The 27,920-nt window shown below is 49.9% G+C and overlaps 6 protein-coding genes across 6 annotated transcripts; all 6 read left to right on the top strand.

Moving 5' to 3' along the window:
• Window positions 1-2,624: 2,624 nt before the first annotated feature.
• LOC117854098 (uncharacterized) lies at window positions 2,625-3,655 on the top strand. Its single transcript, XM_072293020.1, has one exon. The coding sequence runs from the start codon at window positions 3,171-3,173 to the stop codon at window positions 3,522-3,524; it is 354 nt and encodes a 117-aa protein (XP_072149121.1). The 5' UTR covers window positions 2,625-3,170; the 3' UTR covers window positions 3,525-3,655.
• Window positions 3,656-4,113: 458 nt separating this feature from the next.
• LOC117854099 (uncharacterized) lies at window positions 4,114-5,235 on the top strand. Its single transcript, XM_034736391.2, has one exon. The coding sequence runs from the start codon at window positions 4,148-4,150 to the stop codon at window positions 4,820-4,822; it is 675 nt and encodes a 224-aa protein (XP_034592282.1). The 5' UTR covers window positions 4,114-4,147; the 3' UTR covers window positions 4,823-5,235.
• Window positions 5,236-10,732: 5,497 nt separating this feature from the next.
• LOC117854100 (uncharacterized) lies at window positions 10,733-11,820 on the top strand. Its single transcript, XM_034736392.2, has one exon. It carries the CDS (start codon window positions 10,801-10,803, stop codon window positions 11,347-11,349), a length of 549 nt encoding a protein of 182 aa, XP_034592283.1. The 5' UTR covers window positions 10,733-10,800; the 3' UTR covers window positions 11,350-11,820.
• Window positions 11,821-16,294: 4,474 nt separating this feature from the next.
• On the top strand, window positions 16,295-17,264 carry LOC117854103 (uncharacterized). The gene has a single exon (XM_034736395.2). The coding sequence runs from the start codon at window positions 16,678-16,680 to the stop codon at window positions 17,017-17,019; it is 342 nt and encodes a 113-aa protein (XP_034592286.1). The 5' UTR covers window positions 16,295-16,677; the 3' UTR covers window positions 17,020-17,264.
• A 144-nt stretch (window positions 17,265-17,408) lies between these two features.
• Window positions 17,409-18,506, top strand: LOC117854101 (uncharacterized). Its single transcript, XM_034736393.2, has one exon. It carries the CDS (start codon window positions 17,802-17,804, stop codon window positions 18,168-18,170), a length of 369 nt encoding a protein of 122 aa, XP_034592284.1. The 5' UTR covers window positions 17,409-17,801; the 3' UTR covers window positions 18,171-18,506.
• Window positions 18,507-19,556: 1,050 nt separating this feature from the next.
• Window positions 19,557-20,347, top strand: LOC117854102 (uncharacterized). Its single transcript, XM_034736394.2, has one exon. It carries the CDS (start codon window positions 19,743-19,745, stop codon window positions 20,100-20,102), a length of 360 nt encoding a protein of 119 aa, XP_034592285.1. The 5' UTR covers window positions 19,557-19,742; the 3' UTR covers window positions 20,103-20,347.
• The last annotated feature ends 7,573 nt before the right edge of the window (window positions 20,348-27,920 follow it).

The raw sequence follows: 27,920 nt of genomic DNA, 5'->3' as shown, positions 1-27,920 counted from the left end.
CCGCCGGAGACGCTACTTCTGGGGCATTGCGCGCCGGAGAGTTGCCTGAAGGTGCCGCCATTGGATGGGAGGAGGAGAAGCAACAGGAAGATGGCGCTAGGAAGCTTCGGAGCTAAGGGAAAGTGCTGGGGAAAGAAGAAGGCGCGCGCGCTGAGGAAGAAGGACGTGAGCTCGAGAAGGAGGTGCGGGGTGAACTGATATTTAAAGGGTGCCTGATGAAGGGTAAAAATGGAATTTTTACCGCGCCGGCGTTTTGAGTTTTTCGGGAGTAGTGGTTGTCGTGGGCGCCCGTTTCGAAAAGATTGCAATCATCAGCTGGAAAACCGCGAAACGGAAGGATATTTTCATTGCGGCTGTTTCGGAGGGGAAGTTGAAAAAAATTTCGAAGTAAAAGACTATGTTTTACTCCGAAACTGGGGGGCATGTGTTGACGCCAGATTTCGTCACAAGTGAAATCGGCGCCAGGAGAAGAGGAAATGGGAAAGTACAGTTGGAAATCGGCCGAATGATGCTACAGTACGGGATCGGCCGATGACTTCTACCTCGCTTAACCCTTGGGGTTCGGATCGGACACGCCAGGTTCCCGATCGGTTACCCTTTGCCGATGAGGAATCGGCCGATTAGGAGGTTGGAATAATTGGGCCGGTATGGGCTTGGAAAGGAATAGAAGGATGAAGGGGAGATCAGCCCGTGAAGCGTATAATAACCAACCTAGTACGAATCGTACTTGTAAATATTCGTTTTCTATTTGAATTAGGGATAGAGTTCTAGTCAGATAAGGAGTCGTCTGTACGGGGCTATAAATAGCTACCTTTGTAGATCTGTAATCATCAACTATTCAATACAACCAAATTACTATTTCCTCGCACTTACTTTCAAACAGGCGACTTCGCCAAATACTTTCTTCTTTTTCACGAGTTCGTACGGGTTGGCAGGGCTGCATCAACTTGACCTCCGGCCGATCTTGTAAGTTCCGTTTATCGAGTAAATTCTAAGCTTTAACTTCGAGCGCATCGCTGTTGTTTCGTTTAGATTTATTCACCAGTTATCGATATTTACTAGAATTGTAGGTTTTACCTGTTCTTCTAGTTTTTATCACCAGTTATCCAGCTAGGAATCGGTAGTTTCGGCTTTTCTCACATTCCGCTATTTAATTTATTTATCCCACGCATAGCCGATTAGATCTATTCCTAGTGTTGCTACTGTAGCGTTGTACCGATTACTTCAGACTAGCACGCTGCTTGATAGTCGGCTGCTTCATAGCTGATTTCTTTATTACGGCAAATCGGCCGATTCGCTGATAAGCTTCCTCAAGATCGGAAATTTAGCCGATCGTGAATTTTGAATCTGACACGTACTCTTCCTTGCCAATCAACAGGTCAGATTGGCTGGCACGCCGCGCGAACCGCACCAGGGCAATCACCCGAACAGGAGTTAAGCAGATTCTCTCGGGTCATGTGTCGGACGCTGGGGATTCGGTTGACCGATTTCTAGCGCCAACACTAAGTCTGGCTGAGTATTAGTATACTCAACCTTACTTGTGGCTTATTTTTCAAGTAATATGGTAGATGTTGATGACTGTGCTGCTAGCTTGAGTTGGTCGACCCAGCTCCCTCCGGGTTGGACGGTCGAGTGGAACCTGTTCTCGGTCGGCGAGGATCATGGTAACTAATGTCATGATAGGCTTCATCATGGCATTACTGTATCGACGTCTAGACTTCCGCTTTATTTCCACTGCTTGAACTCTGAAAACTTTACTTTATGCATTTCGAACTTTTGTGATGTAATAATTGAAGTTGGGACCTGTATTAATCTACTTGAATTGTTGTAATCTTTCGTTTTCATGTGCGTATGCCAAGTGGTTTATCGGGTGAAACCTGACAGACTACCATGTTAACTTGATTAAAGTGTAATCTTTCGTTTTCATGTGCGTATGCCAAGTGGTTTATCGGGTGAAACCTGACAGACTACCATGTTAACTTGATTAAAGTGTCGGTTCGCATGTGAGGTGAAATTGAGTACAATTTAGCTAGGTTAATTTGGGTGGTTCTGCCACACCTGGATGTTTTAGTGTAGCTGTCGTGTACGGAGGTGTTGTGTATATGGCTGTATGTAAGTAGTAATAGTATTCCCCTTGTCGTATTTTGCAGCTCTGTACATAGTGTGCCCTGCTTGTAAATTTTTGTGACATCAGCGGTACAATAAAATAAAACGAACTTAATTGCTGCCGATAAGGGACTAAGGGTAACGAACTTGCTGAAATTCCAGAGCATTTCGGGTCCAAAATTGGCTAACGGAGCCACGGAGGAGGGCCAGCAACCACAAACCACTCTTCTCTTCTCCCTGCTCGCCATCTGCGTCACAGACTCACAGCTTCTCCATCCATCGACCGTTGCCACTTGCCAGTGTCGCTTTCGGCGCTGGTGCTGCTACTGTGTCAAAGACGAACGACCTTGGATCTACAGCGTACGGGGGGTAGCTTAATTTCTTGTCAAGCTAATCCAGCCACGTTTGCGTGTGTTGGCCGTCGTCCAAACGACGGCAATATACAATCACTGACGATGCGGTCCTTCGTCCCTCATCGATCCCTAGCTAATCCCTATATAAAGCAAAGCAGCCTCGCGTCCCGAAGGAAGACGCAGCTTAAAACCACACCAAAACCCCATCGCTCGAGCTAGCGGCGACGAGCGCCACATTCAAAGAAGAGAGCTAGCTGGTAGTTATACACTTGTACTCCTTCGATTGGTCATGGCGGAGCACAACCTCGCGCCGACGTGGGTCGCCACGGCCAGCTTCGGCTTCCTCACGCTCAACTCCGGCCTCGCCATCTACAGCGCCAGGGGCGACCCCGCCTCCGTCCTCTTCGTCGTAGCTAACACGTGTCAGCGCCAACACTCTTTGTTTCTCAAACATGTAGTAGCTCTACTTAACTACTAACATGAGGTAAGCTAGGGCCATGGAAAGCTTTTAGCAACTTCCCTCAACCTCAACTACAGGCACGCACCACGACGGCACGAGTACGTATAATATCGCGGAGGAGAGGAGACAGCGACCGCGCCATCAATTTCACCAGCAATTTGAGCTTTCAAGGCCCGGATTTTTGTGGGCCAGTGAGGCCCGTAAGCTTGGAGATAAAACTCGGCCTACAGCAGGTCCCACTACTACTACTCATGGACGGGCAGCAGTGTTCGGCGGCGCTAACGTTGATAGCCTCCGCCGTGCTGGCGTGCAACTCGGGGCTCGCCATCTACAACTCCTGGGGCGACGCGGCCTCCGTGGCGTTCGTGCTCGTCGCCGACGCCACGCTCCTGCTGCTCTTCCTCTGCCTCCGCGAGCTCGAGCGCGCGGCCCGTGGCGGGGCGGCGGGCAGGGGCAGGAGAAGGATCAAGGGAGCCGTGTGGGCGCTGTCCACGCTGCTCACGGCGATGTTCGCGTCGAGGGTGGCGCCGCTCGTGGGCGCGGCTGTGTGGCTCATGGCCGTCGCCACGGCCGCCGGGGGGTTCTGGGCCTTGTTCCTGAATTGAACCTCCCTTGCTCAGAAGCCGTATGCATCTTTCACCACTGTGTGTTTGTACATAAGAATTGTTGTGAGCAAGCCAGCTAGCTACTGTGTGTTTGTACATAAGAATTGCATTGCTTTCACCACGTTTTTTTCTTCTTCCCTTGCATTCATACTAGCTATCCCGTAGCAAAAAGAAGAAAGAAAAAAACGTCTTAGTCCCGTTCCCTTGTCAGCTACTCCGTCGTGGGTGGCGCGGCCGGTGCCGCCGCGTTGTTGGGTATACGTCGCGCGCCGCGACGGGCCAGCGGCGATGTCCATCATTCTCTTGGGTGTCCCGTACCGACAAAGAAGCAAGTTTTGGCGTTGAAGCCCACAGGGCTAAGGCTAGACGGCCCAGAGGCTGCCGTGTCGTGGCCGTGGCCCACTATAAAGCGTGTCAGCCCACCTGTCTCCATTTGTATCATTGTATGCCGGTGCGTGGACGGAAATTAGGGGCGGGGAAGGAAACTTCCACATGGTATTTGAATCATGGTATCGGTGCGTGTGCGTTTTATTTCTGCGAGCTCCCTCTTGCTCGGCCGGCAGCCGGCTATATAAACGGCGAGGTGCTCCACTTGACCCGTGCGCGGCACAAACGCTAGCCACATGTTTGCCGGCTATATAAACGGCGAGGTGATCCACTTGACCCGACCGGCGACTTGGGATTTCCCTCTCCCATTTGGCCATTTTCCACTAGTCTGCTGCCCCCAAACCACACGCATAAAGCACCTCTGCGCTGCCATGGCGGAAAATCGCAACCTCGCGCCGACCTGGGTCACCATGGCCGGCTTCGGCTTCCTCACGCTCAACTCCGGCCTCGCCATCTACAGCGCCAGGGGCGACCCCGCCTCCGTCCTCTTCGTCGTCGGCTCGTACCTCGCCCTGCTCCTCCTCTTCCGCTGCCTCCGCGCCTACGAGCGTGCGCCGCCCGGGTCCCCGGAGAGGGAGCGGGCGAGGCGCGCCGTGTGGCCGCTCACCACGCTGCTCACGGCGGCGTTCTCATCTCCACGAGCTGGAGCTGGACATCCCATGGAGCGGCAAGTCGCGGCGCTAATGATGGCAGCCTTCGGCGCCATGGCCTGCGACTCGGCGCTCGCCGTCCACGACGCCCGCGGCGGCGACGTGGTCTCCGCGGCGGCCGTACTCGTCGCGTACGCCGCGCTCCTGGCGCTGACCTTCCGCTTCCTCCGTGCGTTCGCAGCCCGTGCGCGCGGGGTCGGGCACGGACAGGACGATGAAGGCCGCGGTGTTACCGCTGTCGACGCTGTTCGCCTGGACTAGGGTTGAGTGGTTGGTTTGTTCTTTAGTAACGCGTTCAGTTGAAGTCGCCCGCCGTCGCTTCACTCTCTTCTTATTTCTCGTGTATCTGCATGTTAAGTCTCAAGGCCGCGTTGTGGACGCTGACGATGCTGCTCACGGTGATGTTCGCGTCCACGGTGGCGCCGCTCATGCCGCCGGCCGTCGGCGCCGTCGTATGGTCGATGGCGGCGGCGACTGCGGCCGGTGGATTCTGGGCCTTCTTCCTCAATCCCTGATATGTTAGATCTGCTGCATGCACTTGGTTGCCGAATGAAACCGGCCTGTACTCAGGTAGTGTGTGTTTTATTTCTAATGTTGTATATGTACTACTGGGCATGGTCCCTTTGATTGTCTGTTTTATCTTGGAATAAAGTTGCCCTGATATTTCGGCACCATTCTCTGATTGTCGATTGTTGCCTGTTATCTTGCTTCTCCCGTTACCATTCTCGGCACCAGGGCGCTGGCCTGCAGTCACCTGGCCGAGGTCTTCGACGAGCTCTCTGCTCCGACCATCGACCATAGGAACAGAAAAGTTTAAGTTAACAGGGCAAGAAATTGTTCCAAATTAAAGAATGTGGCAACCTACCCCTAAATAACGTACATGGTCAGAAACGAAAGTTAATCAGTAAGTATTCACTAGGCTGTCACTTTCAAAAGCAGAACCTGAGACAGATGGAACATTTATATCTATCTGATGAGGAAGCGACGGTGGAAGAAACGGGAGGCACTGCGTCGAAGGTAGTGTTGGATTTAGGCCCATGTGTGGCTCAATCTTAAAAATTTCAAAGCATGCATAACCTTTAGTTCCATATTACTAATTCAAGGAGAGGTTGTCTTGCTTAAATATGGGAGTCTCATCTCTATGCAAAATAGGTGCAAATGAGAGAGAAAGAGAATCTTGCTACACGCGCAGCTCACGCGCATTTTCGCATGACTTGTGAGGTAGATGTCAGTTTGGTTGTGATCGACCTCTTCGTTTTGGTTGATCATTTGTGCCGCCTTCAGCAATCAACTGCATTATGTATGTAACTAGTATAATATAAAAGGAATTATTCTAAGAAATAGTACAAATTTAATCTAAGAATGACAAGAACTTGTACAATTTTGTTAATTTTGTTAGAATGAATGACTAATACTTATACATTTAAAAAAGAATGAAACACTTATACAATTGCTAATATTTATACATTTGGTAACAATAAATGACTACACTTATACAATTTGTTACAATATAAACGACTAATATAATATAAAAAGAATTATTCTAAGAAATAGAAGGATTTATTCTAAGAATAACTAGAACTTATACAATTTTGTTAGAATAAATGACTACCAACTATATTTACAGTGAATTGCTAGAAAATGATAAAAAAAAGGAATGAAACACTTATACAATAATTGACTAAAAAATATATGGTTCAGGATACCAACACTAATAGAACTACAAATATTTGATCCATCACAGGTAACTACATTTTTGTTAGAATAAATGACTACAGTGAATTGCTAGAAAATGATAAAAAAAAGAAAAAAACACTTATACAATAATTGACTACAAAACTATTTACAGTGAATTGCACATTAAACTATTTGATGAATTTTGTTACAGTAAATAACAACATCGTAAAATTACTTGGTAATTTCTAAAAGTATAAAGTAATTTTCACTTATTTTTATAATTTTTAAGAATGAACTGGATTTTCTATAATTTCTAGCTACTTGAAGAATTTTCTATATTTCTAGCTAAATTCATTTCTGAGAATTATCGTATAGTATATGGTTGAGAAGATCGATTACACTGATCTCGATCTATGCTGCAGGGTATTTAGTTTGGGCATCAATGGAGGAACCGTGTGAATTAAGCTGCAATAATGCATACACGGGATGCCATGGTACCTGTTTGTTTTCTTTAAAAAAAATTGTATGGTACTTTGGATTATTGGATCCATCCTATCGCCTCGATCATGATCATGGAGTTTTAAGCTTTACTTTTGGCAGGTTAATTACCATGAACATAATTATGTGATTGGTTTGCGGTGTGCAGATGGTACGGTGAAGGACATGGACTTTGATTGATTTTAGTGTAAACTAGTGGAAGTGCACGTGCGGCACACACGTGCCTGCTACACGATGTTTGGCACATCTAGTGTTATTTTCAATAAACATGTGATCTAAGACAAATTATAAAATATGAAAATAAAACTAACACACCTTACAACTCCAAGACATCTCTATAAACAATGTTCTTTGTGCTTTTTTCCGGAGGGATCCATATCTTTATTCTTTCTAGCAAGAACCCATGTCGTCTCATCAGAAACACTTCTAGATAGAGCCACATACAGCTGTCCATGTGAAAAAACAGGCTCGGGGAGGTAGGTATCCACATTTGCTATTGTCTGACCTTGTGCTTTTGTTAATGGTCATAGCGAAGCTAAGCCGGATGGGAAATTGCTTGCGCTTGAACTTGAAGGGAAGAGATAGATCTTCGGAAGGCGTACGTGTACAACAGGCTATTCTTGAGGGGAATTGAAGGCCTATAACAACAGCAGATGTCCTAGTTGAAAGGCATGTTGTCACACGCTCACCTCCCCACTCGCGCACTCCATTTTCGTTGTGTTGAACTTCTTGCTACTGCGCCTCATCGACCTTTGAGTTAGGCATGCACCGGATTTGAAGGAAAGTAGGATCTCCGAAACCACTGCCGTGAGACTCTTGCACGGGGCGGCAATCAGGTTTTTTGGGCAGCGTCTACACACGACCGCTTGGTGATACTGCAACATCTACTTTAATGTGTTCGACTACGTTCTGCGCGGGATCATTGAGTAATTTCCTTGCGCAATCATGTCTAGTCAGTATGTTACCTGTTTACATGTGTTATATTATTGCATCATTTTATGTTTATATATTTTTCTCTAAATAAAATCTGGACTGTATTTTAGGCATATATTTGCAACAGTCAGCAGGATCTCTTCTCGGCCACGAACGAGCAGGAAAAATCATTTCCCTCGAAAAAGAAGAAAGAAAAATCGTACTCCTAACAACACGGTTACCTATGTGTTTCCAATAGGCTGTGCCGACGGCCTCTTCTAGGCTTTTGCTGCCAGCCTTTTTAGGTCGTCGTCATCGTCGTCTCAGGAGGAAAATAAAAAGGCTACAACGAAAACTTCGGCCCATATTGAGGATCAGATCAAACCTAGAATTCCTATCGATCTTCCAAACCAAATTGGAGCGGGTGCCAGCACACGAGCGGTTTAGGTGGAGCTATGGACAGGTGTCGATGCGCGAGTGGTGTCTGACACAGTTGAGGGATGTACCACGTCGGATGATGGAGACAGCTCGAGATTGAAGGCTTCCTGGCCTTCGCCGGATGCCAGTTCGCTCGACGTCGAGAGGCCGCCGCCGTGTCGATTTATGCGTGGAATCCACCCTGATCTACGTGGATTCGTCTTTCTCCTTGTACGTCCCGTGGATCCAATCTCCTTGAACCCTTCATCGGGATGGTGTCATAGGATGCCTTGGTGGTGTGTCGAGGATAGAGAAGCGATGATGACACCGCGGCTCCTGCCGGCTCTGCAGTGATGACTTCATCTCGCCGTTGTCACCCTCCTCCTTTCGGCGGTCGGAGCCCCCATCCGGCCTAGATCTGGCGTGCGCCCGGCTGTCGCGCCCAAAGCGGCCTCCTTTGGTCGCCTCCTTGAGGGTCGAGGTGCAGCGGCAGTCGCGACCATCCCACGCGTCGCGAACCGCGAGCGCCCAAGTGCGGGGGAGGGTGGTGTGGCAGCAGGGGCGGCGAGAAAGCGGTTTGGGTGGAGAAGGGGAGGCTGCAGGGGCGGGGCTGGTGGGGATGCAGCAGGGACGGTGAGAGTGGGATCGGGTTGGCGTGTACAGCGGGAAGGGAAGCGGACGCCGGATAGGACGGAGGGAAGCAGATGGGCGGAAAAAAAAAGAATCGGAGGGTGCCGATTTATTTTACCGTGGGACGAAGCGAGCGGAGGATGCCGACGTATGAAGTTTTGTCACCTCTTCGGTTTTTTTAGGAGTAGAGATGGAGAAGAGAAGAGATAAGGCAATAGGCAACACGTTGCCTTCGCTGGCAAGCAAAGACGCTAGCTCAATCTTAGCCCTTGGTCGGTTTCGCACTCAACCTCAGTTGACGACCTTATTAGCAAAGTTGCAAGTTCTCGATCGAGCTCCGAGCAAAGCCCAGTTCTCGAACCAGACCACACGGGTAACCGGAGAGAAGAAGGCCCTGCCGATGCCCGCGGCCTCGTCCGCGCGGGCGTCGTGGTCTGCGCCGCGGCCGGCTACAGGTCGGCGGCGGCAGGGGACGTCGGCTCCGTAACTTTCGTGATCGTCACCTACGGCGCGCTCCTCCTGCTGCTCCTCTTCCTCCGCGCCTACGAGCTGGTGATGGCGGCGCCGGAGGCGGCCGCCGACGATAGAGTGCGGCTCATCAGGCGCAAGGTCTGGGCTATCTGCACGCTGCTCACCGCGATGTTCGCGTGGAAGGTCGCCGGCGTCGTGCCGTGGCCTGTCGCGATCGGCGTCTGGGCCGCGGCCGCTGCTACCTCTGCGGGTGGCTTCGTCCTCATGTTTCGTTAGCAGCGTCGCCTCTGACGGACACTTCATCTGCGGACGACGATGAGGACACCGCCGGCGACGAGGAGAAGGCGGACGTTGGCGAAGCGGACACGGAGGCGGAGGCTGCGCGGCTGGCGATGGTGGCGCGCGCGGCGCAGAAGCAGTCGGAGCGGCGGACGTACCTGGTGGCGGCCCACCGCTCCGAGCCGTCGGGGGTGCTGGTGGTGATCGACGCGGCGGAGCCGGCACGAAGCGAGGCGAGGCAGAGGACCAGGGGAAGCAGAGCAAGCGGGCAACAGGGCCTGTCCATGTCGAAGATCCGGGCGTGGTCTGCGGCAAGCGAGTGCGCGTCGTCGCACTGTGGCTGGGGGTTCCGCGAGAGGAAAACGGCGGCGTTGCGAATGGGAGACGAAGCTGGCGGCGGTGCGACTGCAAGATGAAGGAACGCACGGAAGAGATAGGGAGACACGGACGGATGGATGCCTTGATGGACTTTTTTGAAAAAAAAGACATGTGCTCTACACAGGACTGCGGGTTGATTACCAAAAACTTGAAGGGGTTTCTCGCAAAATGACCATGACGGTTGGAAGAAACATCATTTCTTTAATATTAGGTATAGATATAGATATAGATATAGATATAGATATAGATTAGGGGGTGTTTCCAAACATCCCCTAAAGTTTAGTACCTGTCACATCGGATGTTTGGATACTAATTAGGAGTATTAAACCTAGACTATTTACAAAACCCATTGCACAGATGAAGTCTAATTCGCGAGACAAATCTATTAAGTCTAATTAGTCCATATTTTGACAATGTGCTGCTACAGTAAATATGTGCTAATTATGAATTAATTAGGCTCAATAGATTCATCTCGCGAATTAATATAGGGGTTCTGCAATTAATTTTATAATTAGCTTATATTTAATCTTTTTAATTAGCATCCGAACATCCAATGTGACACTCCTAAAGTTTAACCTCTCGTCTCCAAACACCCTAGGCATAGAGGTATGGATATATGTCACCAATATTTCACAAAACGGGTAATCCGGCTCCGCCGGTGGAGCGTCTAGGCCCACTCGCGTTGTCCGGGCCGGCGGCCCGGTTGGTGCGTAGTGCGTTTTATTTCTGTCTTTCTGAGCTCCCTCTCACTCGGCCGGCAGCCGGCACCGACCTAGTCTTTTCCGGACAACAACGTGGGGAACAGCGGCAGATGTGATGACCGTTAGGTAGCTTGACCAAGACGTTTGAAGGCTATATAAACGGCGAGGTGCTCCACTTGATCCGACTGGCGACTTGGGATTTTCCCTCTCCCATTTGGCCATTTCCCACTAGTCTGCTCCCCCCAAACCACACCCATAAAGCACCTCTGCGCTGCCATGGCGGAGAATCGCAACCTCGCGCCGACCTGGGCCACCACGGCCGGCCTCGGCTTCCTCACGCTCAACTCCGGCCTTGCCATCTACCGCGCCAAAGGTGACCCCGCCTCGATCTTTTTTGTCTTAGGCTCGTACCTCACCCTGCTCCTGCTCTTCGGCTACCTCCGCGCCTACGAGCGCGCACCCCACGTTTCCCCGGCCAGGGAGCGGGCGAGGCGCGCCGTGTGGCCGCTCACCACGCTGCTCACGGCGGCGTTCTCATCTCCACGAGCTGGAGCTGCTGGAGCTGGACATCCCATGGAGCGGCAAGTCGCGGCGCTAATGATGGCAGCCTTCGGCGCCATGGCCTGCGACTCGGCGCTCGCCGTCCACGACGCCCGCGGCGGCGACGTGGTCTCCGCGGCGGCCGTGCTCGTCGCGTACGCCGCGCTCCTGGCGCTGACCTTCCGCTTCCTCCGTGCGTTCGCAGGCCGTGCGCGCGGGGTCGGGCACGGACAGGACGATGAAGGCCGCGGTGTGACCGCTGTCGACGCTGTTCGTCTGGACTAGGGTTGAGTGGGTGGTTTGTTCTTTAGTAACGCGTTCAGTTCAAGTGGCCCGCCGTCGCTTCACTCTCTGCTTATTTCTCGTGTATCTGCATGTTAAGCTGAAACATGTTTGCTTGCTTTATTTGAATATAAAAAGCATCTCTCTTCTCATTTCTCGTGAGCCTGGGCCTGCTGCTCGCCGCCGACGAGCTCGAAACATCATGGACGAACAGCACACGTAGAATCCTCGAAGGACAGTCTCGGCGGCCATGAGCCCATGACCCAGACCATGATCGCGAAGCTCATGGGCAGCAGCGTGCCGATCTTGTAGGTGAAGGCGGCGGTGAGGGTCGTGGTCAGCAGCCACACGGCGAGCCTGGCACGGCCGCACGCCGGGGACGCTGGAGGCGGTGAGGGTCGTCGTCACGGGGAGCCTGGCCCTGCCGCTCGCCGCCGACCCGGACGAATAGAGTCGAAGCATCATGGACGAATAGCACGTAGAATCCTCCAAGGACGTACAGTCTCGGCGGCCATGACCCACACCGCGATCGCGATGCTCTTAGGCAGCAGCGCGCCGATCTTGCAGGGTGAAGGCGGCGGTGAGGGTCGTGGTCAGTAGCCACACGGCGAGCCTGGCACGGCCGCACGCCGGGGACCCGTCCGGCGAGACCTAGAAGCGGCCGATGGCGCCGAAGAGGTGCAGCAGATTGAGGTGTGACAATCCGACGAAGGGGACCGCGCAGCGGTCTCGCCGACACGGCGGACGCCTGCCCGGTCGCGCACCGTCGACCCGACCGACGAGTGCTCGAAGAGGAGCAGCAGATTGATGTGGGAGAAGACGACGAAGAAGGCCAGCTCGTCGGCTCCGTCGCAGCTGCGGAAACTCGAGTCAACTTCTTCATGTCGGCGACGAATCCCGCTGTCGTGTGAGGAAAAGTTAGTTGTGAGTCACATCATGACTCCATCAGATGAGTGTCGTCTACTGCGATCCAATCATCCGATCACCAATAATCCAAGCATCCCTCACACTATATTGCAACCTAGATTTCATTTTTATTAAGCCTCCAACCTATGCCCAATCCTAATTCGACAGGTACGTATGAAACTTCGGCAGATTCACAGTATGAAAATCGACAGATTCACAGTAAAATATGGTGTCAGATGTGTAGCATAGTTCTTGAGAAAAAAAAATCCGTGGTTCTCTCCTTCCTTGAATCGCCGTCACGAGTTGAAACACTGGAAACGCGAGTCCAGGCAGTTGTGCTATTTTTTTGCAAGAGATCAGAGACGTTATGCTTGTGAAAGTGGTGGCACGTGAAGCGAAATCCTCCTGAGGCAAAATGGGCACGTGAGGCCAAACCGCGTGCCTGCTGATTGCTAGCATAAAGGTTATGCTTGTTTGGACCCGACACGAGACCAGGAGGAGTGAGTTTTTGTTGACCCGAACTCATGCCCTACACTGAAAACGCATTTGCACTACTAGAAAATTCATGTTAGTACTCTACATTTTTTCATCCGGTACTAACATACGGCATTAGTACCGGTTTGGAGCCTCAGCGGGTATTAAATGGCAGCATGGGACCAAGTGGCCAACAGCTAGATTCCCCTGTAAGCCATTTAGTACCGGCTGGTAGCTTCAACCGGTACTAAATGGTGTTCACGCACGTGTGTACCGGCTGTTAGCTTCAGACGGTACTTAAATGTCACAATTTAGTACTGGCAAGAGTCACCAACCGGTACTAACATACAAACTATAAAATAAGCTTCTTTTTCCTCCCCGACCCCGAGCTCAAACATTCGACCGAGAGCTCAGGCTTCTTCACTCTCGTGGCGACCTAGGGGAGGTGCTGCCCATTTTTCCCACGATTTGGGACGATTTCACTCTTCCAACTGCTCTAAAGGTTAGGAACTTCATTCTCCCTCCTCTTATAATTAGTATTCTATGTTTTATGCTTTATTGCTAGAGAAATTTGTGCTTTTTATAGTTGTTAATTAGTATTCTACGGCCCAAGAATACAAAGTACGTAAACACAATTCATAACAATTTCACTATGCACATATATTGCTTTAAAATGATGATGTTAATTTGCACGTGACAGGGCAATCAGGAACAATTATGTGGATTTATTTTGAAGGAGGTCGTAAATCCATAGGAAGAATTTTATTATGATGGAACAAGTGTGAGTCAACTTCATCCAATCAGGAACTTGGATGACGACACGTACTTGTAACTTTTGAAGTGTATAAATTGTATAAATATAATATATATAACCTTTACTACTATATGCAAATAGGTATTGTACACGAATACGAATTAAAATGAAAGGAATAAAAAAGAAAAGGACTAACCATTTATTACTGGTCAATCAAATCAACCGGTACTGACTGCTTTCCAAAACAGTGCAACGTGGCTTGCAGGTAGAGCATTTTGGTAGCATTTAGTCTGGTACTACAGGTACTACAGGTCGATGTGTGTGCCCTCAACGACGAGTACGATGCCGTGATCATGACCACGAAACCAACGACCGGTGCATGAGTGGGGTTGGGGCCACCTGTGACGGGAACATCGTAGTGAGCAGCGCCGACTCAGCAGGAGCGCGGGGGTGCCCCACATGACCTGTGTACGCGGCCACGGCGGAGGTGCAATTCAGGACGTTGAGGCCCAGCCGGCTGGCCAGAAGAGAATGGCCATCGCCCACGCCCGGATCCACGAACGCGACCGAGGCTGGTTCGCCGTCGCTCCACTTGCCATGGCGTTCACGTGGAAGCTGGATTGAAAAATCCTACTAGAACATAAAGTTGCCTTCATAGGAGCCTCCGGTAACGATCACGAGCCACGACGTCAATCAGTGAAAGGGCGATCCAATTAACCAACAAAAAGGAGAGGAACTATGCGTGAATCTAACCGTGCGAGAAACGCAGCGGACGATTGTGCCACAACCCATCTTAGTTGCCCTCTTTATCCCTCGCTTAGTTGTTTTTCGCTCTTTCGAGTCGTGATATAGGCTAAGGCGAGCGGTCGGTGGTCTTTTTGCCGCCAGGTAGTCGTCCCCTCTTTAGGGGTTTCTTATTTTTTTTATCCTGTTTTCTCTTCTTCAGATAAAAATTCGTCAATTTTTTTAAAAAGAAACTATTCTTCCGTTAAGAAAGTTTGCGGCAAATTAAAGGAATGCATAATTTAAAATTACTTCATGAGTTCTGCAAATTCACACGGGAACGGAGATAAATCTAACATGAGTATAATCGCGTGTTGTTTTCCTCTTCCTCCTAAAGTCTAGGCGACACGTGCCCACCGAACGACGCCATGACTAACCGCGCCCACCCGCCCGCCCGCCAAATGCACGTTGCAGCGACGACGATCCTCGTTTCTGAAAAAAAAACTGCAAGCCTTATCTTGACCTGCCCCGCGGGCGGCGGCCATCTATAGAGCGGTGCCCATAGGAAGGGGGTACGTGTACGTCTCTTCCACCGCTGCCCCGACCTCCTGCCGCTTTCTTCGCGCCGAAATAGAGCGTCTCACACCTAGTGTCTGGATCATCTGCACGCGTCTCATGGGTCACAGCGACCTTGGCAAATGCACGTTACACCGACGGCGACCCTCGTTTCTAAAAAAAATAAAAACTGCAAGCCTTTTCGATATGGTATCAAATTAAAGTATCAACATTTGTTTGTTTTTCCTTTTTGAAAACGATGTACGTGGCATGCAAGTCTCCTTGCATTGGCGTCGTCTTTTGGAAATTACACAACCAGACTAGGGGGACGCGTCGCGGGCATCGTTCGCGGCCGTTAGCTAAGCGGCGCTGCTGCTATGCTCTTGGTGTGCCTCCGCTCGATCCTGCGATCCCGCGCGCGCCGCAGCTTGGCTGCTGACGACGCTGCTCACGACGATGGTCGCGTCGAGGGTGGTGCCTGCCGCGGCAGTTTGTCTAAAATTGCACAATACTTGCAAGAATAATTGGCACAACTGATTAATATATGGTAATGACTTACACACGGCCGGCCGTATTTTCCTCGATTGAAACGGCCGGCCCGTGTTATACGTTCTTCTCCCCTAGCTCCAGCAATGGCACCGGCGAGTCTTAGGATTCGGGATTCCAGGTTTAGTGTTGAGGGTTGGGGGTTACCTGTGGACTGCAAGTCTAAAGAAGGCTTCGGGGTGGCTCGCCGGCCGGCGGTGGAGACAGCGGCGATGGATCCCACGGCCCCACCACCGAAGACGGGCAGGGTGGCGGCGGAGGCGGGGGCGATAGGCCATCGGCGCAGAAGGAGAAGGAGGGAGGACGAAAGATGGAGGACGGAGGGTGGTGGAGGCGGAGGCTTGACGGCAAGCCTTGCCGGCGCTGGGGACTACGATGGCGAGGCGGAGGGCGGGCGGGGGCTGTGGTGTCGAGGGAGAGGAGGCGGGGGGAAGTGGAGATCGTTAGGGCGGAAAAAAATACGTCTTGCCGTATAATTAGCCACGTCTTTAATATATACGTAGTATACCTCAATCCTATCATGCTATTATCAACATATCAAAGCACACACATATGATTACATGTCAACTCATCCAACTTGAGTAAATATATATGCCACCAATATTTCACAAAAGATGTGGCGAGAACTGTTTCGAACTTAAAATGCCTTGTGCGTCAGGATGGGAGAAAGTCATGCGGGTTGAACTGCCTCCAGCCCCTACACGTGTCATCGCCAACACTCTTTGTTTCTCAAACATGTAGTAGATCTACTTAACTACTAACATGAGGTAAGCTAGGGCCATGGAAAGCTTTTAGCAACTTCCCTCAACCTCAACTACAGGCACGCACCCTCAACCTCAATCTCACTAGCAATTTGAGCTTTGAAGGCCCAGATTTTTGTGGGCCAGTGAGGCCCGTAAGCTTGGAGATAAAACTCGGGCTACCGACTGAATGTTAGAGGCAGGCCCAATTGCGAAGCTTCCGTGAAGAAACGCGAGAGAGTCTCTGCAACGCTGTTTCGCCGCCTAAAAGATCTTCAGAGGTCCGTCTGAGTACTGAAGTGCAGGCGCGCGCGTGTCGGCAACGAGTTGTTGACGCTGCTGTTCTCTCGAGACTTCACCAATGTCGGTTGATCAATGTCGGTAAAAGCTTCTAGGCTGTACATTGCAAGGCTCTATTAGCTCCTGTAGTACAGTCGGTAATGACCTTGCTATGTCGGCGTAAAAATTCTACAAATAGCTACTCCTGCGCTAGCAAGTCTGCAACAACTCGGCCCGGGTGGAGCGTGTCTCCTCTGAGATTTTTTGTACTCCGAAACCCTGGTAATATTAAGTACATCTTTGTTGTCCAAAGCTGGTTCCAACTTCCAACAGCAGGTCCCACTACTACTCCTCATGGACGGGCAGCAGGGTTCGGCGGCGCTAACGGTGATAGCCTCCGCCGTGCTGGCGTGCAACTCGGGGCTCGCCATCTACAACTCCTGGGGCGACGCGGCCTCCGTGGCGTTCGTGCTCGTCGCCGACGCCGCGCTCCTGCTGCTCTTCCTCTGCCTCCGCGAGCTCGAGCGCGCGGCCCGTGGCAGGGGCAGGAGCAGGATCAAGGGAGCCGTGTGGGCGCTGTCCACGCTGCTCACGGCGATGTTCGCGTCGAGGGTGGCGCCGCTCGTGGGCGCGGCTGTGTGGCTCATGGCCGTCGCCACGGCCGCCGGGGGGTTCTGGGCCTTGTTCCTGAATTGAACCTCCCTTGTTCGCAGTCAGAGCTCAGGAGCCGTATGCATCTGCCTCTGTAGGAATATCCTATTTCTATAGGTTGGATTTGTTGTGAGCAAGCCAGCTAGCCTCTGTAGACTGTAGGAAAACGTCTTAGTCGCGTGACTGGGTGAAGTTGCCTACGTGCGTAGCTTCAACACCACGCTCTATGCTTCGCAGGGATAAAAATATCAGTGGATAGCCGATACGTCGGTCGGTGGGCACGTTCGTCATGATTCATGAACCACGTTGGCTTGGCCGGCGGCATGCGCCGCACCGCCCTTGTCAGCTACTCCGTCGTGGGTGGCGCGGCCGGTGCCGCCGCGTTGTTGGGTATACGTCGCGCGCCGCGACGGGCCAGCGGCGATGTCCATCATTCTCTTGGGTGTCCCGTACCGACAAAGAAGCAAATTTTGACGTTGAAGCCCACAGGGCTAAGGCTAGACGGCCCAGAGGCTGCCGTGTCGTGGCCGTGGCCCACTATAAAGCGTGTCAGCCCACCTGTCTCCATTTGTATCATTGAATGCCGGTGCGTGGACGGAGACTTCCGGTGATCGTGTCCACATCTCTGAGGAAATTGCATCGCAGACCCGTGCGTGGCACAAACGCTAGCCACATGTTTGCCGGCTATAAACGGCGAGGTGCTCCACTTGACCCGACCGGCGACTTGGGTCGGTCCGTCAACCGCGGATAAGATTTTCCCTCTCCCATTTGGCCATCTCTCTGCTCCCCCCGAGCCACACACACCCATAAAGCACCTCTGCGCTGCCATGGCGGAGAATCGCAACCTCGCGCCGACCTGGGCCACCACGGCCGGCCTCGGCTTCCTCACGCTCAACTCCGGCCTTGCCATCTACCGCGCCAACGGTGACCCCGCCTCGATCTTGTTTGTCTTAGGCTCGTACCTCACCCTGCTCCTGCTCTTCGGCTACCTCCGCGCCTTCGAGCGCGCGCCCCCCGGTTCCCCGGCCAGGGAGCGGGCGAGGCGCGCCGTGTGGCCGCTCACCACGCTGCTCACGCTCGGGTTCGCGTGGAAGGTCGCCGCGGTGATGCCTTCGCCGGCCGCGGCCGCCGTCGTCTGGGGTCTCGCCGTCGCCACCGCCGCCGGTGGCTTCTTCGCCCTCTTCGTCGCCGGCTGAAGACCGGCACGGATGGATGGATCAGGATCCGCCGCCACCAGGTTCCGTGATTTGCTCTGCTCGTGCACGGGCACGGCTGACCCTGAAGGTGGATAAGATTATTCAGCCTTCAGAGGAGGTGGCCTATCTGCTCTGTACAGTGAGCCTGGGATGTTTTAGTGAAGCTGTCGTGTACAGAGGTGCTGTGTATATGGCTGTATATAAGTAGTATGGTATTCCCCTTTGTCGTGTTTTGCAGCTGTGTACATAGTGTGCCCTGCTTGTAAATTTTTGTGACATCAGTGGTACAATAAAATAAAACGAACTTAATTGCTGCCGATAAGGGGCTAAGGGTAACGAACTTGCTGAAATTCCAGAGCATTTCGGGTCCAAAATTGGCTAACGGAGCCACGGAGGAGGGCCAGCAACCACAAACCACTCTTCTCCCTGCTCGCCATCTGCGTCACATACTCACAGCTTCTCCATCCATCGACCGTTGCCACTTGCCAGTGTCGCTTTCGGCGCTGGTGCTGCTACTGTCAAAGGCCCTGTTTGGAAACCTTGTGCTAAACTTTAGCACTCCATTTAAAGTTTAGCACTTGGGGTTGTTTGGATACAGTGCTAAATTTTAGCACATTGGATGAGAAATGACTACATTGCCCTCATTTATGACTAGCTTGGGGAAAAGTGGAGAGGAGAGAGAGGGGCAGTAGGGGAAAAAATGAGCTGGGACCACTTTTAGCCCCCATTAGCACCTTTTAGCACCTCTTGGGTGTGCTAAAGAAAATGAAGATGCTAAACTTTAGCACACCACTTTTTAGCACCTTTTAGCACTTGGGCTCCCAAACAGGGATGCTAAAGGGCCAAAGACGAACGACCTTGGATCTACAGCGTAGCAGGCCGAAATTAAGGTCACAAATCAGCTGAACCAACGGTTTTTATCTGACTTCACCGCCCATGGTTAAAGCCTCAAGAGATTCAACCGACCAACCACGAGACAACTACGGATGGATTATCTAGAACTTGTTGAAAATATAGGGCATGCGTTTCCTACCCAGGAAAACCCGGCAATGCAATCACCACTTCACCAGCATATACTGTCCAGCCTGCACGCTGCTCACCATCTTCGTCAGCTTCTCTATCGACCGTTGGTAGCATCACTTTCGATACTAGTGTGAATAGTGATACTCCCTTTTTTTTTAAAGATCATAACGGATACTACTGGTTATACTTTTCCCACGACTCCCTGCAACGGTCTCATTTGACTCCATCGCCGACCACATTACAACGGGTAATCCGGCTCCGCCGCTGGAGCGTCTAGGCCCACTCGCGTTGTCTGGGCCGGCGGCCCGGTCGGTGCGTACTGCGTTTTATTTCTGTCTTTCTGAGCTCCGTCTCGCTCGGCCGGCGGCCGGCACCGACCCAGTCTTTTGCGGACAACAATGTTGGGCACAGCGGCAGATGTAAGATGACCGTTGCTAGCTTGACCAAGTCAACCTCCAAGTCTCGAACAATTGTAGTATATATATAGCTCTGCAAGTGTGATCGTGGTGGAGCGTACTGCATACACTTCGCTAGCGCACCGTGCGTCGAATGGATCACCATGGCGATGGCGTTTCCCTCCTCACCAAGCTCGGCGTGGGCGCCCTCACCTGCAACTCCGTCTTCGCCGCCTACAGGTCGCGCGGCGACCCGGGCACCCTCGCGTTCGTGCTCGCCGCCTACGCGGCGCTGCTGCTGCTCCTGCATTCCCTGCGCAGGTTCGAGCGCGCGCCGCCCGCGGACAGGGGCAGGGCCAAGGCGGAGGTCTGGGCGCTCTCGACGCTGCTCACCGTGATGTTCGCGTCGCGCGTGGCGCCGCTCATGCCGCCCACCGTCGGGGTAGCCGTCTGGGCCATGGCGGCCGCGACGGCCGGCGGCGGGTTCTGGGCGTTCTTTCTTAGTCACCGATGATGGATCGAGCAAAAGTAAGGAGAGGCCGCTCTGCCTGCTGGACTTGGCTTCGGTGTCGTCGTGTCAGGGAGCTGCTGGTTAGAAATTAGATGCTGCAGGCAGCAGCTGCTAATTGCACTGCGATGGTGTTAAAAAAAAGTGACCAATATATGTAGTAGTGGCAGGTAGTCAGTACAATTTAATTGCTGTAATAGTTGTTATATATAATTTACATCTCATATTGGCCAGCCCAACCGAATTTTTTATTTTCATTGTCAAATGCTTTGCGTTGGCCTAAGACCTGGTTGGGTTTCTTTACTTATTTTTAGCACCTGTGTTTAGATACTAATTAGAAGTATTAAACGTAGACTATTTACAAAATCTATTACATAAGTTGAGGCTAAACGGTGAGACGAATCTATTAAGCCTAATTAGTTCATGATTTGACAATGTGTTGCTACAGTAAATATTTGCTAATGATGGATTAATTAGGCTTGATAGATTCGTCTCGCCGTTTAGCCTCTACTTATGTAATGAGTTTTTTAAATAGTCTACGTTTAATACTCCTAATTAGTATCTAAATATTCTCCTAATTAGTATCTAAACATTCGATGTGACACGTGCTAAAAATAAGCAAAAGTAAGCAAACGGCTCTAATAAAATCAATATTTGAGAGTCGAGACCGAGAACCGTGATGGGCGGGCGCCGAATGCGGAAATGTTCAAACCATCACGCATCGTCGTCATCCCCTCTCTCTCTCTCCAAAAGAGAGAAACAAAAAAAGAAGAAACACCAAAGGGCCGGCACGAATCAATGGGCTGCGCTAGACCGGGTCCAGGCAATAACCACGACAAGTGTCCCACTGCGAGAAAACTGACCTGGTGCTTCGATATTAAAAAAAACAGGGCCGGTTCCAATCTCAGAACATTATACCAATCAAATTGAACTATTGTTATCTTTAAAAAGTTTATTAGTTGGATTAGCCTACGCCCTATGCTGTGAGTGCCTGTCTCATTTTGTTCTTCGTCTCCTAGTTCTGTAGCCAAACCTTGAGCCTTGCGCACCGTCCAACCCACAACACCTAGTAAAAAGCCCACCGGCAGGCGGCCGCTCTCCACCACCACCACCGCTCATAAATTATCCTACTGCTTATCCTATGCACCGTCCGCGGATGTCGCGTCACTCCCAGGGGTGCGTCAAAGAATAAAGGCGTCCGTTTCATAAAGAAGAACGTCATCAGCAGTGAGGAGCAGTGAGGAAGATCGATACTTTGAACCTGCGGCGCCAGAGTAATGTCGAAGTCAAAAGGATGACCGCGGATCACTCGCCTCTCTCCAGCACGTTATATTTTGCGTCCATTTGTAGAAATAAACGCAACAAGAGAGTTATTTTGTGAATCACATAGCACCACCGATATTTTGGACGTCTTTGGCACCGCTTCACGTGTTTCGGCTGCTGTACCGTACCATTGAGGCACTATGGTAGGGAGCCGGTGAAGCCCAATAAACCAGCTCCACGCAATGCTGAATTCATGGTCGACCGGTCGTTTCTTTCTGTCAGGTTGACGACGCGAACCTCCATTCCCCGTTCTCCTTTCATCCGCACGTGGTGGGGCTTACTGCAACCTTATCACCAGCAGCCGCTCAGCTTCCCCATCTCCCATTAGCTTTTCCTTTTTTTTCCCTTTCCCCTCCTCTCTGGCTACCAGCTCTCTCCTCCATTAGCTTTCACTTCCGGCGGAGGGGGTGGTGTCAGATTTATAAGCCCGGCGGAGGCGAAAGCGGCACCCAGCCCCCGAGCCTGGGAGCCGGACGAGTCGTGGAATGTGGAAGCACGCCGAGTCGCCTCCCATCCCGAGCCAGAGAGGTCGGCCGGGCAACGGGAGGCACGCTGAGTCGGCGTGGCGCAAGCCCCTAAGCCTGGGAGCCGAACGAGTTGTGGAAGCACACCTATTGACGCAAAATCCTGAAGGTGGTGGACCCTGCATCACCACATGAGGACCTGGGAGATCTGCTTAACTCCAATGCAGAATCCAAATCGGCGCGCATGGTGTGCGCGGGCGTGCCAGTCAGTTTGACCATTCAACTGACAAGGTGGAGATAATTCTCTCGAAGTTCGATGGAGTCGGCCGATCGGGCCGATTTAATATAATTTACAATAACCATCACGGCCGATAGGAAACACGATGCTGTTGAGTTGTTGCTCCACCATAGCTAGAGCCACAAGCCGATGAGATCTAAACTAACATCACCACCAATATTTTTAGGTGAAACTACAGCGATGCGCCCGGTAGTTGCAGTCTAGAAATATTTAGCAGGACGTTAATCTGAACCCCGCCAGCTGATGAATCCAATCACAATGGAACTTACTCCCAACAGCACTCGAAGGGGTAACCAAGATTAAGATGCAACAGGCTATTAAATGATCTATCGTCTATGATGAACCGATCTAAAGCTAATTAAAGCAAACTGAACGGCAAGATGAAAGAACAGATAAATATCAGCCGATGCAAGCTTAATCAAGGCGGGATAACTGGTGAATACCGTAGATCGAGACAGAAGCGATGCGCCGTAAGTCAAAGATCCAAGATACTCGATAACTGGTAGATGAAACTAGACGAAACCACAGCGATGCGCCCGGTGGTTAAAGCCTAGAACACCTGGTGACGGAACTTGCAGCTCGCCGGAGATCGAGGTCGATGCAGCCCAGCTTGCTAGAAGGAACTCGTCGAGAATCTACATTACTCCTACTCCTAGGGCAATGGCGTGAAGCCGAAAGGTAAAGGTAAATATGTTGTATTATTGATCGTGTGATGATCCTTTACAATGGCCACGTCCCTTTATATTTATAGGGCGGACGTTACATAATTGGCATCTAACCACGCACAAGGCAAGTCACGTACACAATCTTTTCTAATAAAAAAACTCTATCTCTAACTAACCCAACTCTATCTCTAAAATATTTTATTCTATGAAACAACCTCCCATACATGCACAGATCGGCCGCATGCATAATTATTCTGGAAGCCTCCCACGCATGGCATGCAAAGTGCACCAGAATCCATGTTGTATATTCTAATCATTTTTATCCATACGTGCTGGCCTTTCCTTTATATCATCCTTGCCTCTCCTTGCCGATCAATCCAATGAAGCCGATTTGGACTCCGTGCCCATATACACGCATGCTAGCTTCTTATTGTTGTACGTGACTCCAATTATCTTGTACTCCGAATTTATAGGATTGGTCAAAATCCGGTGTCAACAACACCAAATCGTCTTCCGCCCCGAGCCAGAGAGGTCGGCCAGGCGATAGGAGGCACGCTGAGTCATCAGCGGCGCCCAGCCCCTGAGCCTGGGGGCCGGACAAGTCGTGGAAGGACGTCGAGTCGTCTCCTGCCCCAAGCTAGAGAGGTCAGCCAGGCGACGGGAGGCTTGCCGAGTCGTCAGCGGCACGTAGCCCCCAAGCCTGGGTGTCGGACGAGTCGTGGAAGCATGCCGAGTCGTCTCCTGCCCCGAGTCAGAGAGGTCAGTCGGGCAACAGGAGGCACATCGAGTCATCGGCGGCACCCAGCCCCCAAGCCTAGAGGCCAGACGAGTTGTCGAAGCACACCGAGTTGCCTCCCGCACTAAGCTAGAGAGGTTGGCCGGGCGACGGGAGGCACGCCGAGTCGTCGTCGGTGCCCAACCCCCGAGCTTGGGAGCTGGACGAGTCGTCGAAGTACACCGAGTCAAGACCTGTAAAATAAATCTTGCGGTGTATCAATCTGTGTGATGAAATATGTGATGTAATGAACTTAATCGTAGGTGGTTTGAGAAAAAGATGCTCCATCCCTCCCTTGACGCATACGACAGGATAACGTGTAGCTGATGCCTGTAGCCGCTAAGCGTCTAGCCTTGCCTGACCAGCGTCCTGCTGAGACCGGATCTCGAGCTTGTAGTAGGGCTGAACGTAAGGTTGTTTAGGTTTCGCGAGCTAGGACGCCGACCATACGAGTTCGTCGTATAGCCTCGAGAGGGGGAGGAGAAGGAAGTAGGACCCAGAGGTCGGCGCCTGGGGGAAGCCCCGAGCTTAAGAGCGAGCGGGCTGCTGAACAGGTTGGACAGCCCCCGAGCGTCAGGAACCGCTCGGGCAAAAGAATAGCAGGGCAGTAGGTATGCGAAGAACCTCGGAGGTTATATTTATTCAATAACAAAAGAAAAAAAAGATAACATAACTTTAAAAAGATAGAAACCTCGGAGGTTCTATTTAAGCATGTTAGTTTGCTTAGTTCAGTGGTTTATTTGACTAACATAACTTCCTTTGTTTAAATAGCATACATCATTATCTAGTATTCTGTTAAATAAGAAATTATGTATTGCTAACATTAACTCCACCATTACACAGATGATGGCTCCAGGATGTGTCAATATCTTGATGCACCATGGGGGTGCTTTTTCAAAACAAGATGAACTAACTTACGATGGAGGTGGTATCACTCCTTTTCAAAAAATTGACAAGGACGAATTATCATACTATCATTTAGGGGGTGTTTGGGAGCACCCTATTAAAGTTTAACACCTGTCATATCGGATGTTTGGATGCTAATTAGGAGTACTAAACATAAGCTAATTACAAAACTAATTGCACAGATAGAGTATAATTCGCGAGACGAATCTATTAAGCCTAATTAGTCCATGATTTGACAATGTGGTGCTACAGTAATCATTGCTAATGATGGATTAATTAAGCTTAATAGATTCGTCTCGCGAATTAGCACAAGGTTATGCAATTATTTTTATAATTAGCTCATGTTTAGTCCTCCTAATTAGCATCCGAAGATTCGATGTGACACTGTTAAAGTTTAGCCTCTCGTATCCAAACAGCCCCTTAGTACAGCTGTCCAAAACTGTAGGCTTCAAGGATGGCGACAATCTCTACTATGCCATTCCAGGTCGTAGTCTTGATGAAGGTGGTATAGACCATCTGAAAGATGACACTTCTATTTCTGAAATGATGAAGTATGCAAACGGGGCTAAGTTTTTAGAGGTTTACATTCAGCATAACGAACATGATGTTAGCGGCTATCCAACTGTTGGTGATGCCGCCCAACAAGACAACACTGATGATGTATTACATATGTTTCACTCCATTTAATTTTGGATGTCAAATGTACTTTACTCAACAATTATTTGAGCAATATTTGATTGTGTGTATGTATGTCGTCCAACTGCGATGATTTTGAGTTGCGCCTTTGTGTTCTAATTGTACCAAACCAAAATTTTATGTCAATATAACTTATCAAATATTATTTCACAGAAATGGCCCGTCGTCCAAGAAAGAGAGACATCCTAGCTAGTCTTATGCCAAGAAATGGGACCGCATAGAATAAAGCTTTTGATGGCACTCCATGTTGTGCGCCTGACATGCAATTCACATATACACTAGCTGGTTGGGAAGGGTCAGCTGCCGATGCAAGGGTGCTCCGAGATGCCTTGGCAAGGCCAAATGGTGTCAAGGTTCCTCGTGGTGAGCGATATTAACTAAGTGCACAATACTGTCAATAGACACGAAATGATTATAAGAAAATAAATTGTGCTTTGTGCAACGTAGGCTGCTACTATCTCATGGATGCTTGGTACAAGAATTACGATAGATTTCTTGCTCCATATAGAGGACAACGCTACCACCTAAAAGAATGGAGTAACCCACCTAAAAAAAGGAGGAATTGTTTAACATGAGGCACTCGTCAGCAAGAAATGTGATAGAAAGAACCTTTGAGTTACTAAAACTACGTTGGGGTATAATTAGAAATGGATCCTATTACCCTATAGATACCCAAAACGGTATAATCCTTGCTTGCTGCTACCTGCACAATCTCATACGACAACAAATGAGTTCCGATCCATTTGAGGCACAAGTGGATGCCTTCTGGAACATGAAGGCAGCACCACAGGTGTGATTGACCGTACTGAATCATCAACGGAGTGGACAGAATTTCGAGATGGTGTAGCAAGTAAGATGTGGGATGCATGGAAAGCAAAACATCGGTGAAAGATGTGCTTTAGCTTACATCTACATGCATGTAGCTTGGCTTTTGTAGCTGTCTCTTTTGTTATGTTTGATTAATTATTTTGCAATGCTGCTCTAAACTTGAAGTTTAGATAATGGACTGAGTGTCATGGCTTTTGTATCAATATATATCTTTTATTCTAGTGGTTCTATATACTTTCAATGTCTGTACACTGAACTTCCGATATGTTGATTGTTAATTAAGTAATCACTTGTATACATCTTGTTATTTTACTTAATTTATTGGTATAAAATAGACAAACAAGGAAAGCAAACCTATAAGGCTAAGGAAGAAGAGAGACAAGAGGCCCTGGACTGCAGAAGAGGAAAAGGTACTTACTGATGTACTGTATGAAATGAATGACTCTGGATGGAAGGTGGACACAGGCCATAAGTCTGGATACCTTTCCTTCATTGAAAAGGAGCTTGCTAAGAGACTACCAAATGCTCATATTAAAGCTGACACTCATATTCAATCTAAACTGAAGACACTGAAGAAGCTACTGTCTTATATCTTGGATATTCAGTAGCCTGTTAGTGGCTTTGGCTGGGATGATGAGAGAAAAATGGTTGTTGGAGACAAAGACCAATTCATGGGCTGGGCAAAGGTACAGTTGGTCATGCATACATGCATCGTAATTCATAATTTTGTTCTAATGTCTTTTTGATAATGACAATCTAATATGTCTGGAGAGTCGGCCTGGAGCAGCAGCTTTGTATGGGAAGCCCTTTGTGAATTTTGATAAGTTATTTGAGATTTATGCTAGGCTAAAGGACCTGGAGATCAATTTGACTTGCATGAAGAGCTATCCTCTACAGATGTGACTGAACAAACCCAACAGATGGACAGTGCAGTTGACTCCCATTCACAACCACCATGCCATGGTAGCAACTCATCAAGTGGAGTTAAATCTTTAGCTGGTGGTAAGAGGGTGCTTTTGGATGATAATGTCCTTGCCTCGGAGTTTTCAAATATTTCAAAAGCATTGAACACTCTTGTGGTTGTGGAAGCTGAAACAGCAAACGCAGCTGCTATGAACGCAATGCAGTCTGCATTTACCCAGGAACTTGAGGCTAAGAAGCGGACTGATGAAAGGAGGGAGCAATTGTTCAGTGTGCTTAAGAAATTATCTGGGTTTAGCCGTGATCAAGTCATGCAGACTGCTCTAGTGATTGGTCAAAATGAGAAACGGTTGAATCTGTTCTTTACCACGCCTGATGAGTTGAAATCTGAGTTTGTTCATCAAGTGCTCAAAAGGCCTAAGAAAATGTTTCCTGTAGTATAAGTATTGCCATGATGCCCAGGTGCTAGGTACTCGTCAACCATGGTTGACCGAAACAGTGAAGTTCATTTTGCATTGGGTTAGTTGTTTATTTTGTTGCCATGTGCTGTCAGAAACAAACTTGAGTTCCTATCACTTGGAGCTGTGAAATTTGTGTTGTCACTGAATCATGAATATGTACAGTGTGCAGTTTGCATGCGTATGCATAAAGTCATTAAGATTGGGAGCATTCGGCTGGACTTATAAGCCGGCTGAAAAGCTGAAATGACTGATTTGTTATGAGAGAAAAACATTGTTCGATGGCTGATAAACTGAAGCGAATAGAAACATTGCTAATCCGAATATTGTTTGCCCAGTTGTTTTTTTACGCGCACATATGTGAGCATGTTGAGGATAACCGTGAGATTGCAGTTTTGTATTTTTATATCACGTACAAGGGTATTATGGTCATCTAAAATTTTATTTCCATTTCATATCCTATGTCATGCCAACGTGGGTTCGGATTTGA

This window comes from Setaria viridis, chromosome 4, assembly GCF_005286985.2.
Source record: "Setaria viridis chromosome 4, Setaria_viridis_v4.0, whole genome shotgun sequence".
NCBI lineage: Eukaryota > Viridiplantae > Streptophyta > Magnoliopsida > Poales > Poaceae > Setaria > Setaria viridis.
Note: the sequence above shows the minus strand (reverse complement) of the source record. Positions and strands in the feature narration are given on the sequence as shown.

Excerpts from the sequence above, each read along its gene's own strand:
- LOC117854098 (XM_072293020.1), top strand. The coding sequence starts at position 3,171 with ATGGACGGGCAGCAGTGTTCGGCGGCGCTAACGTTGATAGCCTCCGCC.
- LOC117854099 (XM_034736391.2), top strand. The coding sequence starts at position 4,148 with ATGTTTGCCGGCTATATAAACGGCGAGGTGATCCACTTGACCCGACCG.
- LOC117854100 (XM_034736392.2), top strand. The coding sequence starts at position 10,801 with ATGGCGGAGAATCGCAACCTCGCGCCGACCTGGGCCACCACGGCCGGC.
- LOC117854103 (XM_034736395.2), top strand. The coding sequence starts at position 16,678 with ATGGACGGGCAGCAGGGTTCGGCGGCGCTAACGGTGATAGCCTCCGCC.
- LOC117854101 (XM_034736393.2), top strand. The coding sequence starts at position 17,802 with ATGGCGGAGAATCGCAACCTCGCGCCGACCTGGGCCACCACGGCCGGC.
- LOC117854102 (XM_034736394.2), top strand. The coding sequence starts at position 19,743 with ATGGATCACCATGGCGATGGCGTTTCCCTCCTCACCAAGCTCGGCGTG.